Below are 14,765 nucleotides of genomic sequence, written 5' to 3' on the forward strand. Positions count from 1 at the left end.
TTTTTGGGTGTGTGTCGACAACTGCTCATGCGATCGACTTCAGACTAGGCAGGTGTGTTGCTAAGGACACAAGGAAGTGCAGTGACAACGGAAGTTTTGTTGGCGGGATCAGAGAGTGTTGAGACGGCAGCTCTAACCTTAACACAACCCCAGTGTTTCCCCAAGAAATGCAAAAGCAGCAAGTAAAAAAGTTCATACTCTGAAACATTTGATCATGTTATCTGTGACCTTTGCAAAAATGGATTGTGAATATCAAGTGTGATTCGTTGCTGCACTTTCATTTTCCTGGACATGGAAGATTTTGTCACATGTGATTTAATTGGTGTTTTTTTTCCACACACCGTTGTGGAAAACCAAAACATAGTTTCTTGTATTAGCATTTTGAATTGCAATTAAGCAGGTTTTTCAGAGGAAGTGATGAAGCCAACCAGTTGTTAGGACTTTGCGTCAGTGGTTCCGTCTCGACTCCCCTGTGAGGTCCAGGTGTCGGCTATGCTTCATTTGGGATAGTCGACCACCAGTTGCTTTAGGGTCAGGGGTCGTGTTGTTGTGTCGCAAAACTCAGTCTCTGCTCCTTTATCTTACTTTGTCCTCCAGCAGCTGCTGTGGTTAGTGCTTTGTCCTCTAACAGCCTTTACAATTAAGAGACCAACTCCATAGAACCGAATTATAACTTTAACACACAACTCACCCACTCACATGCAACAGAAAAGCATCAAGCATCAAAGCACTAGTTGCCAAATAATGGTAAGAAATGCTGTGTATGTTGGCAAAACAAATTGGAAAGTTATTTTGATTCATGAGATAAATCCTGTGAAAGCTACAAGCAGCAGTTTACTGACTTCCACTGCATGAAAGAGAAAATGAGAAACGCCCACTAACCTCAGAAGTTCACTCCAAGCTGTTTGCCTGAGCTTTAGTCAATGCAGCGTCGACAAAGTTTCCAGTTCTACTCCCAAAAACTGAAAGGTCAGTAAATGACCACCCAGAAACTGTTACACCTGACAAAGTCAATCACATCCTGACCTGTGGATATAAGAGATGATGAAACTGTAAAATGACCAGTCAGACATTTGGAAATGAGTCATTATTTATTTCATCTGCTTCTAGTCGCTGCTTAACACAGATCTGTGTAAATAAAAGTGAAGCAAGTAGTTGTAATCATTGTGATAATAATATGGAGTTAAACTGTCAGTATTTGTACAATTGTCAGTTCTAGCACATGAGGTGTGTTGTTGTTGCTGAGTAGCCAGAGGCATGGTACCTCTCTCTGCCAAAGAATAATTAAAATCATACCTGCAGCGCCAAGTTACAGGGAAAATACTGGTATTTCAAGTTTGAAATCTTTTTTATTGTTAGTTTTGACAGATTGTTGGATTGATGGTGTAAACTTTGGCCTATCACAAACGAAGCTGAAGTATATAAACTAGTGAAGTCAAGGGGAAAATGTCCCAAAAATGATCTGACCACTGACATTCAGCTCCTTCGTTGGATGAAGTTTTCTCTATCTGTCATTCAACCATTTTCATGACACTTTGCAAAGCATCTGACCTGGTATTAACATCCGATTACGAGTGGACACCATGAAGTGTGAACACACCCAAATATGTCCTCAATTCGTCCTGAGAGCCGATCATGTCACATCACATCAATACACGCATGCTGCAACATTATTTTTCGCTGTGTGAACCCCGATGCTACCTGAGCCTCTGACCTGCTACAGTTTCACAATGAATCAAACTTATTTTAAGTCTGTTCACTGACCATACAGGGATTTGTCTGTAGCCACATGGTATCACACCACAGAATGATTTCAGTTTTTTCAAGTAGGCAAAATCTTTCTTCAGAGTCGATCTGTGTGCTCTGCTTTCATTGATTCATTCAATCACAAGTGGTCACAGGAGACACATTCAGGACACATTTTAATACCAGATGTGATCGATCCCTCAGGTCTTAACTGTGTCTATGAACCTTTCGAAGCACTTTATATGCTCATTAAGTCAATGAGAGTGTGGCTGATTAAAAAAGTTGCAACTATCCCTGTCAGGTTTGGGTTTGCTTTTTTCCTGACATTGTTAGCTTGCTGTTTTGCCTCTGGTGAATTAAAAACAAATATGACAATGTAGAGCAGAGGAAAATCTGGCAAACGCCCGCTGATAAGAACCCCAGGTGCCAGGAAGAAACTCAACGTTCCACAGACATTCATTGATGGCTCAACATCCCTGGCTTAGGTTGTTGGGGTCTTCAGAAAAACAAATGCATGCAGTCAGTTCCTGGTCTGTGATCTTTTGACATTCATCCTCTTTTTATTCCATCAGCTGCTAGAAACATCTAGTTACCAGTTTTACCCCATGGATAAATGCTTCCTCAGAGTCTTTCTCATCCAGCTTTGTATCTTTTATTACTCTTGGGTTGAACCTCTGCATCCTTGTGTTCTCTGGAGTTTAGCTCTATAGAGACCACTGGCCCAGGTGTTGGTCTTAGATCTGTGTCTCGAAACTAGACCAAGGCACCAGAGAACACCCCACTGAGCAGAGTGGAAGGTTTTGGACTCTCCTCTTTGACTTGCAGGTATTTACCGCAGGTGTTACATCCTTGTCAGTCACACTTCAGTGAATTTGCCTGGCGATTCCTCTGGCATGCCGCCGATGCCGCCGCTACAGGACCTGGAGTCTGCAATCCTGCCAAGAATTTTCTCTTCTATAAACTGACATACGAGTGGGTGTGGAGGAAACTTGAGAGAGGCAGAGTGAAAAGGGAAAGTAGGGTCAGCTACTATGAGAATTTCTGTTATCTCTGCATTACTGATCCAAGTATCCCGTGAGAAATACAAACACGGGCCTGAATGTGCTTGCACAAGGAGCAGAGCTTGATCGCCAAAGAGTGATTTGATTTGAAATCAGAATCTATAGTTAAGGCACGCAGCAACACACACAAACACACACACACACAGACACGCACACACACAGAATAAGAAGAAGACATGACATTGACCTACTTTGATTTTCTGGTGACTTAACCCGAACTGTATCAATAGTTACTATTTGCCTATACCTAACCCTCACCTTAACCAAACCTAAAACCAACCTTAAAACATGTCTTCACCTCAAAATGTTACAATAATTATAATAATTCTTGCAATGGGGACTTTACACACACACACACACACACACACATGCTGTGATCAAGCTCCAACTATCACCTCATTCTCAGCTTTGCCTCAATATGTTGATAATTATATTACACTGAATAATTTAACTTGAATCCAGTCTTAATAAGGGTAATAGAAAGTGAAATGACTTTTGATTAAATAACTGGCAGAGACACTGTCTGGCAGCCGTGTGTATGTGTTTGTGAAGCTTCTCGCCAGCTGTGTGTGAATCTGGGTCCGGTGCCCAAATATCAATCTTGAATTGTCAGCAAAAAAAGAGGAATAGTGTGTTTAGAGAAGAAACAATGAGGTTCAGAGGGAAATTAATCTGGGAAAACTGATGATTATTTGCAGTGAGGTGTCCTTGTATGCAAACACATATACCAACAGATTTCAATGTAATACTGCACTGTTGAGGTCAGGTCACTGTGGTCTGCATTTACAAGCCAAGGTTAGCAGAAACAAAAGCAGAACTGCAAATATCGTGCATAAGTCATGACGTAATCACACTCAGGCCACTAACATGCATGCACGCTGCACATGCACATTAAACATTATTGCTGTAGCAGCGTTGGACGTGAGTATCAGTCGCTGTGTTTCAGTCCTGCGTGCTTCACAGCAGATTCTAGCCTGTGCTGCATTAGCCTCGTCCAAGGTGACTGGTGCCCCACAGAAGTGCATTACTATAAGCCCAGCAGCACCAAGAGCCATCTAATTAAAAGAACATGCTACATGCTGGCTAATCCTAGACGGATGAAGCATCAAAGGCTGCCAGGTCTGTGCCTGATTATCAGTGGTTACTAAAAGTGTATTTGAATTTCAGTGAAATAATGCTAGAAAGACTTTCCATTATTTATATCTTAATATCAAATGATTGAGTCTAAGCGGTTCGGATCCCAGTGGAGTCCTCTTTTTTTTTTCATTACAAGCAAATATCTCTCACCCTGAGGACTATCTGCTTAGATGTAGATTGATATATGAACAGTCTGAAGCCTTGATCCTGAAGTCGTGGTTAATTTCTGCTGAGGATCTGTCTCTGTGTATTTGTATGCGTTTATTCGTGAACACATCCCCAGACACAGAGTTACTAAAAGGCAGGTTGCTGGCTCCTCTAACTGCACATGACAGCTGACACAATTGTAGGTTTTCTTGCCTGTCTCTCAGTGTCTGTGTTTGCACACGTGTGTCTCTGCAGGGGTGCTGTGGAACCTGTCGTCGTGTGACGCGTTGAAGATGACAATCATCCGGGACGCCTTAACCACCCTGACCAACACTGTGATCATCCCTCACTCCGGGTGGAGCAGCTCCACCTTCGACGACGACCACAAGCTGAAGTTCCACTCGTCACTGGTGCTGAGGAACACCACAGGCTGTCTGAGGTGAACCACCTGATGAACCCGCTGGACACTAGCACCTCACTGTGGACTTCTGACGCTATTACATCCAGTCGGCAATCAGCTCGTACTGTGTTAAGGATTTAACAGTGAACACATTTTTAGAGATCTATTAAAAGTAACACTTACATTCCTAACAGCTCCAGAATGGTCTTTGCTTTGTCATAAATAGTTTTTTGTTAATATTCAAAAACAAAAATCTATGTTTACATTATGGATCATTAACTGTGTATTCTATAGACAAAATTGCTGTAGTCACATCTATGTATAGCTACATTTATGCTTATGGTTTGTGTTTATCTAGTTATATTTAGTTTGGTATTTACTCAGCTAAGTGCTATAATGACTCCCTTCCACACACACACTTCATACATTATTTATGGTGTGCGGGGATGGCATTACTGATTCTAGTGGAATAAACACACACACACACAGCTGTCATTTTGTGTGTTTGTATATGCTCATTTGTTTGTTGAACAAAGACTCAACTCCAAGGCTCAATTTGTGTGTGTGTGTGTTGTTTTTAAAAGGAACCTGAGTTCAGCCGGCGAGGAGGCCAGAAAACAGATGCGCGTGTGCGAGGGCCTGGTGGACTCACTGCTCTACGTCATCAAAGCCTGTGTAAACACCTCTGACTTCGACAGCAAGGTACGCACCCACTCAGGCTCCAGCACAAACACACACACTCAGCCGAGAGGAAAACATGCTGCCACATGATAAGAGGCTCTGGGGAATAATCCTACTTACCCCTGTTTGAATCATTTTATTGCCTGAGTCTAAATGACCCTCACCGCAGCCAACAGCAACTGTTTCATCTGCTTTTTTTCACCCAATGCACGAGCCATACTTGCACAATGTTTGACATTCAGAATCCAATGCAGAAGATGAGCTCATTCACCTGTTATACAGTATATTAGCATCTTTCTTCTGTGGTAGCGGTAGAAAGGAGATCAGACCTCTCAGACATGCATCTGTGCTCTGTAAAAAAAAGTCAGACGCTCATTGCACTGTGGAGATCATCTCCCGTGGGATAGAGCCCATTAATTTTGTCAAACATATATGCTCATTGACATTCTGTGAGGCAAAGCCTGTACAGAGCTCACACAGCGTGGAATTAAATCCATTTGCTCTGGTCCAGATATTCTTTTGAACTGAAATCTCATGGGCACCGTATCTAATTGATTTGTAAGGCAGCGAACAGCAGGTCTGTGTACCACCCAAACTCCTCTCTCTCTCTCCCTCCACCGGCCCCCCAGATTGTGGAGAACTGTATTTGCACTCTAAGGAACTTGTCCTATCGTCTGGAGCTGGAGATGCCGCCGTCCCGGCTGATCGGGGGGGAAGAGCTGGATGGCTTACTGGGCAACGAGTCGCCCTGTAAAGAGCTGGACTCCAGCTGCTGGGGCAGGAAGAAGAAGAAGAAAAAAAAGAGCTTGCAGGAAGACTCGGTGAGTGAGGTGCTTTTTAATAGAGGCCCAGAGTTTTAACATAGGCAAAAAACTTCACACTGTTCATATTTAATCAATGTGTACGTCAAGGTCAATGGAACTTATTGGATTATTCTTTTCCTCTGCGACAGCCCAACTGGATGCACTACGTTTCAAATTTGGTACGAAAGTTCACTTGGACTCAAGGATGAATTGATTTTCATCATGTGAGGTTAAAGGTCAGGGTCGCGGTGACCTCCTGATTTGTGAATCTGAGAAATCTGGAGGGAATTTCCTCACATTTCACACAGATGTTCTCTTGCACTCAAAAATTAGATGATTTTGGTCAAAGGTATACACATTATAGATATGGACAAACAAAGTTCAAACGTTTGCGGAAGTATTCTAAAATGCTGACTGGGCAAATCTATGTTAATACCGTCAGAGAGAAATGGTTATCATGTCGCTTTAAGGCTATTTTCCACTGTACATTGTATATTATGGACTAAACACTTTGATTCTGTGCTCAGTGGGACGGTGTGGGACCCATCCCCGGCTTCTCCAAGTCTCCCAAGGGAGCAGAGATGTTGTGGCACCCTGCCGTGGTTAAACCATACTTAACACTACTGGCTGAAAGCTCAAATCCTGCCACTCTGGAGGGGGCGGCTGGGTCTCTTCAGAACTTGTCAGCCGGCAACTGGAAGGTACAATACTAGTGCTTGTGTATGTGTGTGCGCTCAAAGTAATACACACATCCTCTTCTGATTGTATATACACTGTTTAATGTGATATCTGAGGGAGTAAAGCATCAGGATTTAACAGCTCACGTCCTTTGTTTCAGTTAAAGCGGACGTCTGTTTTACACTTGAAATCACTCAAAGTGCAACGTGCACTTCCCTGTGTTTGTCGTCTCAACCCTTTTACTGTCTGAATGCCTTTGGTGTGTGTGTCTTTGTGTGTGCAGTTTGCAGCATACATCCGTGCAGCGGTGCGTAAGGAGAAGGGACTGCCCATCCTAGTGGAGCTGCTGCGAATGGATAACGACAGGGTGGTGTGTTCGGTTGCCACCGCGCTGAGAAACATGGCACTGGATGTCAGGAACAAGGAACTCATAGGTGAGAAATGACGCTGTCAAACCGCAAACTTTTTTCAGAATTCTGCCTTTCTGAAGGAAATTATAGCAAACATGAAGGTACAGTGTGCAGGATTTCAGGGGATCCTTTGGCAGGAAAAAAACATATTCATAATTCATCAATGTTTAATCGCCTCAACCTAACAATCATTGTGTAATGAGTGCAGAATGATTCCTTCATATCTACACAGGGGACTTGTCCTTTTCCATGGAAGCCACTTTGTTGCACCACCATGTTTTTATAGTAACATAAAACCCAACACTGGCATAAAAATCCCTCTGGGGTGAAGTACAGGCCTCATGCAGTTTCATAATGAACTGAGAATGTTTTTACATTTATTAATGTGTCACTTGGTTTATGGAAGGCTGCTGTTTTTGTTTTTATTCACATTTCAAATTAATTAGCTCTTATCTCATTTTAGAACTGTTCAATCAACTCCTTATAAAGGATCCTAGGGAAAATTCTAATAATACCAAATACACAGTGAAGGACAGTATTGTGAAGATTTTGAATATAAACTGAAGTGGTTATTCAATATTTCATCTAAAACTATTTTGCATATGTCCACTGACAAAAAGAACAATGTTGAACTGTGTGTTTAACATGAAACAGAACCAGGGTGGTTCTTTATCCCATTTAACTGCTGGTTATTATTTTCCATTCCACCTAACAGTCTAATCTAAAAAAAAAACAAGGCTCTTCTCTCTCTGTGGGATTAATGAGGAGGGACAGTTCCAGCAAGGCAGGGAGAAACGCCTGAGGATGAGCTGCAGTTTTGGTCTGAGGCGCTTTGTGTTGTGTGTAGGTGGGAGGTGGGGGGGGTTACATGTGCTGCATGCATTCAGGTCCTTAAGTGGGGCTGCCTGGCTGAGGGAGAGATAGGGGGAGCAATCCTCTTTTAACAGAAGACGCCCTTGTAGTGGTGATTCAATGTCATTCAGGAAAACTGCCTACCTCACTGCAGTTTCAAGCAAAGTCACTCGTAATGCAGGAATTGTTTAATGTAGTTGCGATGTGCACTTATACATTATGTAACGTGTTTACAAAAACAGCAGTGTACGTGTGTTGACCTCCTCCTCTCCTCTCTGTGTATTAAGCTTCTGCCCACATGCCCAATTTACAATATGTCAAAATGTATGAGCTGCACGTCTCACTCTCCCTCCTCCCTCTCAGGGAAGTATGCGATGAGGGACCTGGTCAACCGTCTCCCCGGGGGAAACACCACCCTGCTGTCAGATGAGACCGTGGCGGCCATCTGTTGCACCCTGAACGAGGTGACCAGCAAAAACATGGAGAACGCCAAGGCCCTGGCCGACACGGGCGGCATCGAGAAGCTGGTCAACATCACCAAGGGCAGAGGAGACAGGTGTGCTACAGCAGCAAGGATTTGTCCCAATGCTTTTTCTTTTTTGTACACAGTGATACAAGACTCGCTAAAACGTCGATTCAAACTCTCACACAAACATGTTTACAGCCAAATGTGTTAGTGGCTCGGCTGCACACACTGTATTGGACATTGGAGAGTAGGTGGTTTACATTAACACACACACACACTCATACATTTAAATGCTTGCAGAAGGAGAAGCTGTAGCCACAGGGAAGGTGGTTTGTGTGCATTGAGCGTGTGTTTCCCTGTGGACTGATGGCAGCAGTCTATTTCTAGCCTGCTATATATTCAGTAATGTTCCAGGTTAAAACACACTGAGGACACTCTCTTCCATCAGTCACTCTCAGGGTCCGGTTGGATTTCTGCATCTGTTTATCGATTCTAGTTCTTTTATCTGTTCCTTGTTTCAACTCCAAAAGAGGTCAAATGTTGAAATGACAAAATGATCTTTATATCTTTTAAGCAGTAACTCAACAATCACAGACTAAAAAGTATTTACTATTTCCTATATACATTAAATCGCATGATGCAAAAAGCATCTGCATAAAACTCTTTAGAAATAGATTGTGAAAGTCTTCAGGACTGTTGAGGATATGAAATTGATGGACTGGTGGATTTTTTGTCAGTGACATGATACAGTCAATGAAAACGGATGTGTCTTCAGCCCGAACTGGACCCTAAATACAACCCCAGTTACTTCCTCTCTTCTCTTCTTCTCTACCTCATTCTTTAATCTTCTCTCTCCCTTCTTTCTGGGCCTCATGTGTCATGTTTCACATTGTTGTGGTGTTATCCATGCATGGACATCTATCCACGTCTCAATTCCCAAAGCTAATTGTAGTGTTCTACAATATTTACTGTGTTATTTATGATGTGGCTGAATTGTTTTAATCAGCACTGAAAAGGATTCTTTTTTTGCCTGTGTTCCAGGTACTCTATGAAGGTGGTGAAGGCAGCTGCTCAGGTGCTGAACACACTCTGGCTGTACCGGGATCTACGTATCATCTATAAAAAAGTAAGGACGTTGTGATGTTACTTGTGTTCAATCACTGATTTATTATGTTAAAACTCATGTAGCCAGTTTAATTTCTTTTCATGAGTAATATTGTAACATGAGTGCAACAGGTTTCAACTGGAAACAGTCGTAAAAAAAATACAGCAGATTCAAATGGTTTAATCATTGGTACCTTTTAGCAATATGGACGAACTGAGGACCATAAGGCAGAGGAGTTTTTCAAGTTTCCCCTGTGACCAAAGGAAGGACATATTTAAATGTACCACAGATTTGTTGTACAACATCCAGCACTGTTCTTACTATTCATACTTTTTCGTCTCTGTTCTTCCCTTCCAGGACGGATGGAACCAAAACCACTTCCTCACTCCTGTGTCGACACTTGAAAGGGACAGGTTCAAGTCCCAGCCCACCCTCCCCACCAGCGCCGTTCAGATGTCCCCAGTCAACCACCCTGGTATGTTCTTTCAGCCTCAGTTGCAACCCGATGGAAATAGAAACCGCCGGCGAAACAGGAAAACCTCTGGAATTTAATGTCCAAATGTTTTTCTCTCTTCCACAGCTGCCAGTGCCACGTCGTCTCCGGCAGCGCTGGGCATCAAAGAGCATAGAGACACTATCAAAGATTACCAGAGAGCACAGTCAACTATGCAATTTTATAATTTCCAAGGGGACAACAGTATTCATAAAAATCAGTATACAGGTAGGAAGAGCGCACATCTGGAAGCCATTGAAACTGCAAACATCTTGTATTCAGCTGCTCTTTCCAATCGTGTTCAAACCAGATACCCTCTCTGCACCAGACAGTAATCACAAGCTCCCCTCTGGTCGCCCCTGTGCAGAACGTTATCTGCTTTATCCCTCATAACACCCAGCAGATTCCACAGCCGGCCTCCTCTTCCTGCCAGTGCAGCCCTCCCTTATCATCCCCACCAAAGCCTGGCAGCCCTGAGACAGTCACTCAGTTTGATTCACAGCACTTCAGAGCTGGTTTTGTGCTGCACAGCAGTAATGTGGACTGACCAGCCAGTGGCGGACGCACACACAAAGACACGCACTACAATACTGCCGTTGTTAGTGGGCCCAAGTTGCAGCTTGCAGCTTGAGTGGGCACCCGGACATCAGACGAGCGCTCTGGCCAGCCTCCGCTGGTCGGTGGGAGCATGGGGGGGAGGGCAAAGTCAACAGAATGAGCTGCAGCCTCCACATCACATAGCAAAGTGGAAATTGAGTTTCAGGATTCCACTGGATGGATGGAGTGCCAAAGCAAAATCCCGTCCCATGGGCTGTGTAAACAACAGACCAGTTGTGGCCAACTCTATTATTCGCTGTTATTTCTCTCTCCAGATCAGCGTCACACTTTTTGAACTAATGTCTGCTAAATACAGACATTTGCCCTCTGGGGATGATCTGACTTTTTCACTGATACCAAATGAAGTGGGTTTGCATTAAGTCCAACTGTTTGATAAACACTAACACACCTTTTATTTGTACTCTTTTCCAGGGTCTGTAAAGCCTTCTTCATATTACTACCCATCGCCCACGAGAGAGGAGCCCAGGAGAACACAGGTAAATACAAATGCTCTGAATTCTCATCTGCTGCTTGTATTTCTGCTCTTATTCCACCTGCTCAAGTAGCCAATCAGGTGGAAATGAACCCATATCTGACTGTTTATATAAATATTATCATGTTAACAGTGTAACTAAATGATAAGGGCAACGCAAAACGTGATGGCATCAGCTGAATTACACACATTCAAAACATCATTAGCAATAAGGCTGCATCTAATGCTTATTTTTTTCATCAATTAATCTGATGGATGTTTATTTTTATTATTATAATTATTAATTTGATAAAATGCCAGAAACAGAGAAAAATAAATGTTACAAACTCTCACACACAAAGATGATGTGTGTAGATTGTTTGTTTGTTTTGAGCACCAGTCCAAAAGCCACTAATTCGATTTTCGGTGAAATAAAACAGAGAATAATCAAATTGCTCAATCGATTCATCAGTTAATCGTTTGAGATCCAATTTGCTTCAATGTTAAAACACAGAAAGTAACTGCAGGTATGAACCTTTTAATAAATAGATTAATTTATTAATTAATTAATTAATATTTTCCTCTCTGGAAACTGTTAACAGTCCAGGTACAAGTTTGTTAGATTGAGATCCTCTCATCGTGCTGTACCAAGCTGGCGAGGACGAGCAGCTCTTCCGACCCGCCTCACTAACACAAAGAGACTGACACGTATTCGGCTGCAGATAAATGGCGACGCTGGGAACAGCCCTGCACGTCAGCTATTGTATGAGCCAGAGTGGATGTGACTGCTGGGATTGGGGTAGTCTGCGTGCATCTCAGGCATCTGTCACTCCGGGACACGTCCGTCCGGGCCAGAGAACAGGGGACAGTGAGGAAGGAGACGGGGGAGTTTCTCTCGTGTCCTTCATCACATCACATTTAGATTTGCTAACGTGTGAAGGCAGCCATTATCCCATTTACATCAGACAGAGAATTTTAATTAAACTGCTGGGTTGGTACCTGTTGTGTTAGTGCTCTCAAACTTGTGGGCGAGAAGGGGATTGATTAACAAAATATTGCAGTTAAACAAAAGTTCACTTCTCCAGGATGTAACTATATGTTATGATATTTTATCGCAATCATGTTGATCATTGATTTGTGGTGTTTTTATCCTTTTATGTGTAGTTAGTTGACAGTAGTGGAAGAAAACTTGATATAAAGAAATAGTTAAGAAAACACTTTTTAGTTGCTTTTTTGCCGTGAATTGAACAAGATGGTTGATATCATCGTCTTCACTTGTCGGGCAAACATTAGAGACGTTACTGAGGGGAAGTGTTAACATGTTATTAGAAAACACAAGAAGCTCAAACCTGTCCTTAAAATAATAATCCTCAAGATTAACGAAATGACGAATGTAGTTTAATACAGCAGTAGAGTTGCTGTGCTGAGGAGCGGGAGGTGTCCTGCTTGTCTCCATCTTACTGCTCCTCTGACTCGGTCCTATTGTATTGAACTGCCGTGGTCAGCACAAATCTCAGCGACAAATACACTGCATTTCCTGTGAATGCTTCTAATATTAGACTTTTATTATGAGGCAGCAGAAGTCCTGACTCTGCTTTTTCCCTGTTCCCTGCCCCTACTTTCACACTAATTCTCTCCTATCAAATAAAGGTTTAATGCCCCAGAGAAATTCTCGGGGGAAAAAAAGAGGAAAAATTTGCAATATTACAGCAGCAAGAGTCAAAATAGGCATCAGTAAGTACAATGCAAAACTTAGGTGTTAGTATAATCATTCTTAAGTTTATGAAAGAAAAATATGGATTAGAGTGGAATGGAATAAAAACTCATATATCCAGTGAATGGATTGCACACACAGAATGAATATTGCATAGTTACATTTAAAGCAAGTTGCCGTGGATCCAGACAAAGCGGCAGATCCAGGAATTGCTTTATCATTTTATTTTAACTTTTAAAACGACTTGAAGGGATTATTTTTTTTCAGTCGAGCGATGACACAGACGAGCTGCTGTTGTAATCAAGCATTTTAATCACACTAAACATTTGTAACAATGACGCAAAGTGTTCATTTAGGCCATTCGTCCAATTTCCTGAGAGGTTTTGTGAGGAATTTTCTGTTGATATAATATGGAAGTATTATAATTGTTAACCTTCTCTGTTTTTCCTCGCAGCCTGTGTATTATACAGAAGAGCCGGGCAGGAGGAATTACGACACGTACAGAATGTACCTGCAGCCCCCCCACGGCTACGACGACCCCTACCTGGAGGAGGTCATCACCTACCCCCCCGCTGTGGAGTATAGCACGCAGCCTCACGGACTGAAATCCACCACCAACTACGTGGACTTTTACGCTAGCACGCGGAGGCCTTCGTACCGGGCGGAGCAGTACCCCGGCTCGCCCGACTCCTGGGTGTAGGCCCGCGGACGCTCTGTGGTTACGATCAAGAACCTTGTGTATGCCTGGGGTGTGAGCGGGGGGAGGAGGGGGCGTGTCTCCACCCTGCAGCAAAGGCAAAGATCCAGTCATGCACAAAAAAAACCTGATGAACTATTTTTCATGAACTTGGCTTTATAAGTGTGTTTGTTTTAAAGTGGATGTGCGTGTGTTGGATGAGGGAGTTCAACCGAGCGATGGCCGATGAAATGATGGAATGATGGAACGTGTGCCAAAGAAGGAAATCAAGGAATGTTTTAGTTTTTTTTATTATATTTTTTTATTTAGGAGAGAAAGATGGAATCATGCTGGGGGACGAACCTGGACACTACCGTGACGAGACGTGCGTCCTGCTCTGTCTAGATGTTAGTTTTATTTCCTTCATGAAACTCTTAGCGAGTGCTAGCATGGTGAAAGGTGTGAGTCGTGTGAGCAAGGGTCTGCGGAAAGGGTCAAGAGGGGGATTATGTATGTGCTGAAGCCAAAATGGATCATGAACTCATATCTGTAAAAAAACAAAACAAAAGATGAACTTTAAGAAACATTGTAACCTAAAGATATTAGATTGTACAGAGGGATCAAGTTGTGTCTGTACCTAATGTTGAAGTTGTGTAATGCCATGGAGTCTTGTACATTTCTTTCATCGTATTGTAAATACAGAAAAAAAAACACACACAAAACACATCACCTGTTCTAAACTCATCAGCATTGGCTAAAGAGGACAAACTTTGTGCCATGTTAAATCTATAGAGAAATAAATATATGAAGAAGTATGTGGACAAAGATGGCATCATAGCACAAACGTGTTAAAAATAATAAAAGGTCAGTTTTGTTTTTTAAGCGCTCCGTGTGATCGTAATGTTTTCACAGGAACAGTCCAACCACATTTCACACCAACTGTTCACTGCCACTTTCTATACAAGCAAACATGAAACAAGTTTGAACATGAAATCAAACTGTTCCCTCGAGCAGTTGTTTACCGCTGCATTCAACAGGTGGAGAGAAGTGGACACAGACATGTTAGACGTGTGCTCGGTGAAGCGCACACCCCCGCCCAAGGCCCAACCGCCGACATGTGATTGTCTAGTTTTTATCATAGAAACATGAAATAAAAAGGGAAGTGGTCCGTTAGCCTGAATAATTTGTTTGTCGTACAAAATATGTAAAATCCTGTATTTGATCCTTAATCTGCATCTGCACCAAAATGTAATGAGTTCTTTTGGAACCCAAATACCAAATGGTTTGTATTTACAGTTTATCCATATAGCATCACTTATTTTTGTGG

The 14,765-nt window shown here is 42.5% G+C and overlaps 1 protein-coding gene across 3 annotated transcripts in view; it reads left to right on the top strand.

The window, feature by feature from the left end:
- The window catches only part of pkp4 (plakophilin 4), a 73,431-nt gene extending 59,111 nt beyond the window's left edge, over positions 1 to 14,320 (top strand). For all 3 annotated transcript variants that reach the window (XM_061088111.1, XM_061088112.1, XM_061088113.1), the window contains 11 exons: positions 4,347 to 4,530; positions 5,076 to 5,193; positions 5,802 to 5,993; positions 6,503 to 6,676; positions 6,937 to 7,087; positions 8,279 to 8,471; positions 9,423 to 9,507; positions 9,844 to 9,961; positions 10,067 to 10,207; positions 11,009 to 11,073; positions 13,217 to 14,320. In XM_061088111.1, the coding sequence (XP_060944094.1) occupies positions 4,347 to 4,530; positions 5,076 to 5,193; positions 5,802 to 5,993; positions 6,503 to 6,676; positions 6,937 to 7,087; positions 8,279 to 8,471; positions 9,423 to 9,507; positions 9,844 to 9,961; positions 10,067 to 10,207; positions 11,009 to 11,073; positions 13,217 to 13,462 (1,667 nt within the window). In that variant the 3' untranslated portion in view covers positions 13,463 to 14,320. The remainder of the gene's footprint in view (positions 1 to 4,346; positions 4,531 to 5,075; positions 5,194 to 5,801; positions 5,994 to 6,502; positions 6,677 to 6,936; positions 7,088 to 8,278; positions 8,472 to 9,422; positions 9,508 to 9,843; positions 9,962 to 10,066; positions 10,208 to 11,008; positions 11,074 to 13,216) is intronic.
- The last annotated feature ends 445 nt before the right edge of the window (positions 14,321 to 14,765 follow it).

Source organism: Limanda limanda, chromosome 16, assembly GCF_963576545.1.
Source record: "Limanda limanda chromosome 16, fLimLim1.1, whole genome shotgun sequence".
NCBI lineage: Eukaryota > Metazoa > Chordata > Actinopteri > Pleuronectiformes > Pleuronectidae > Limanda > Limanda limanda.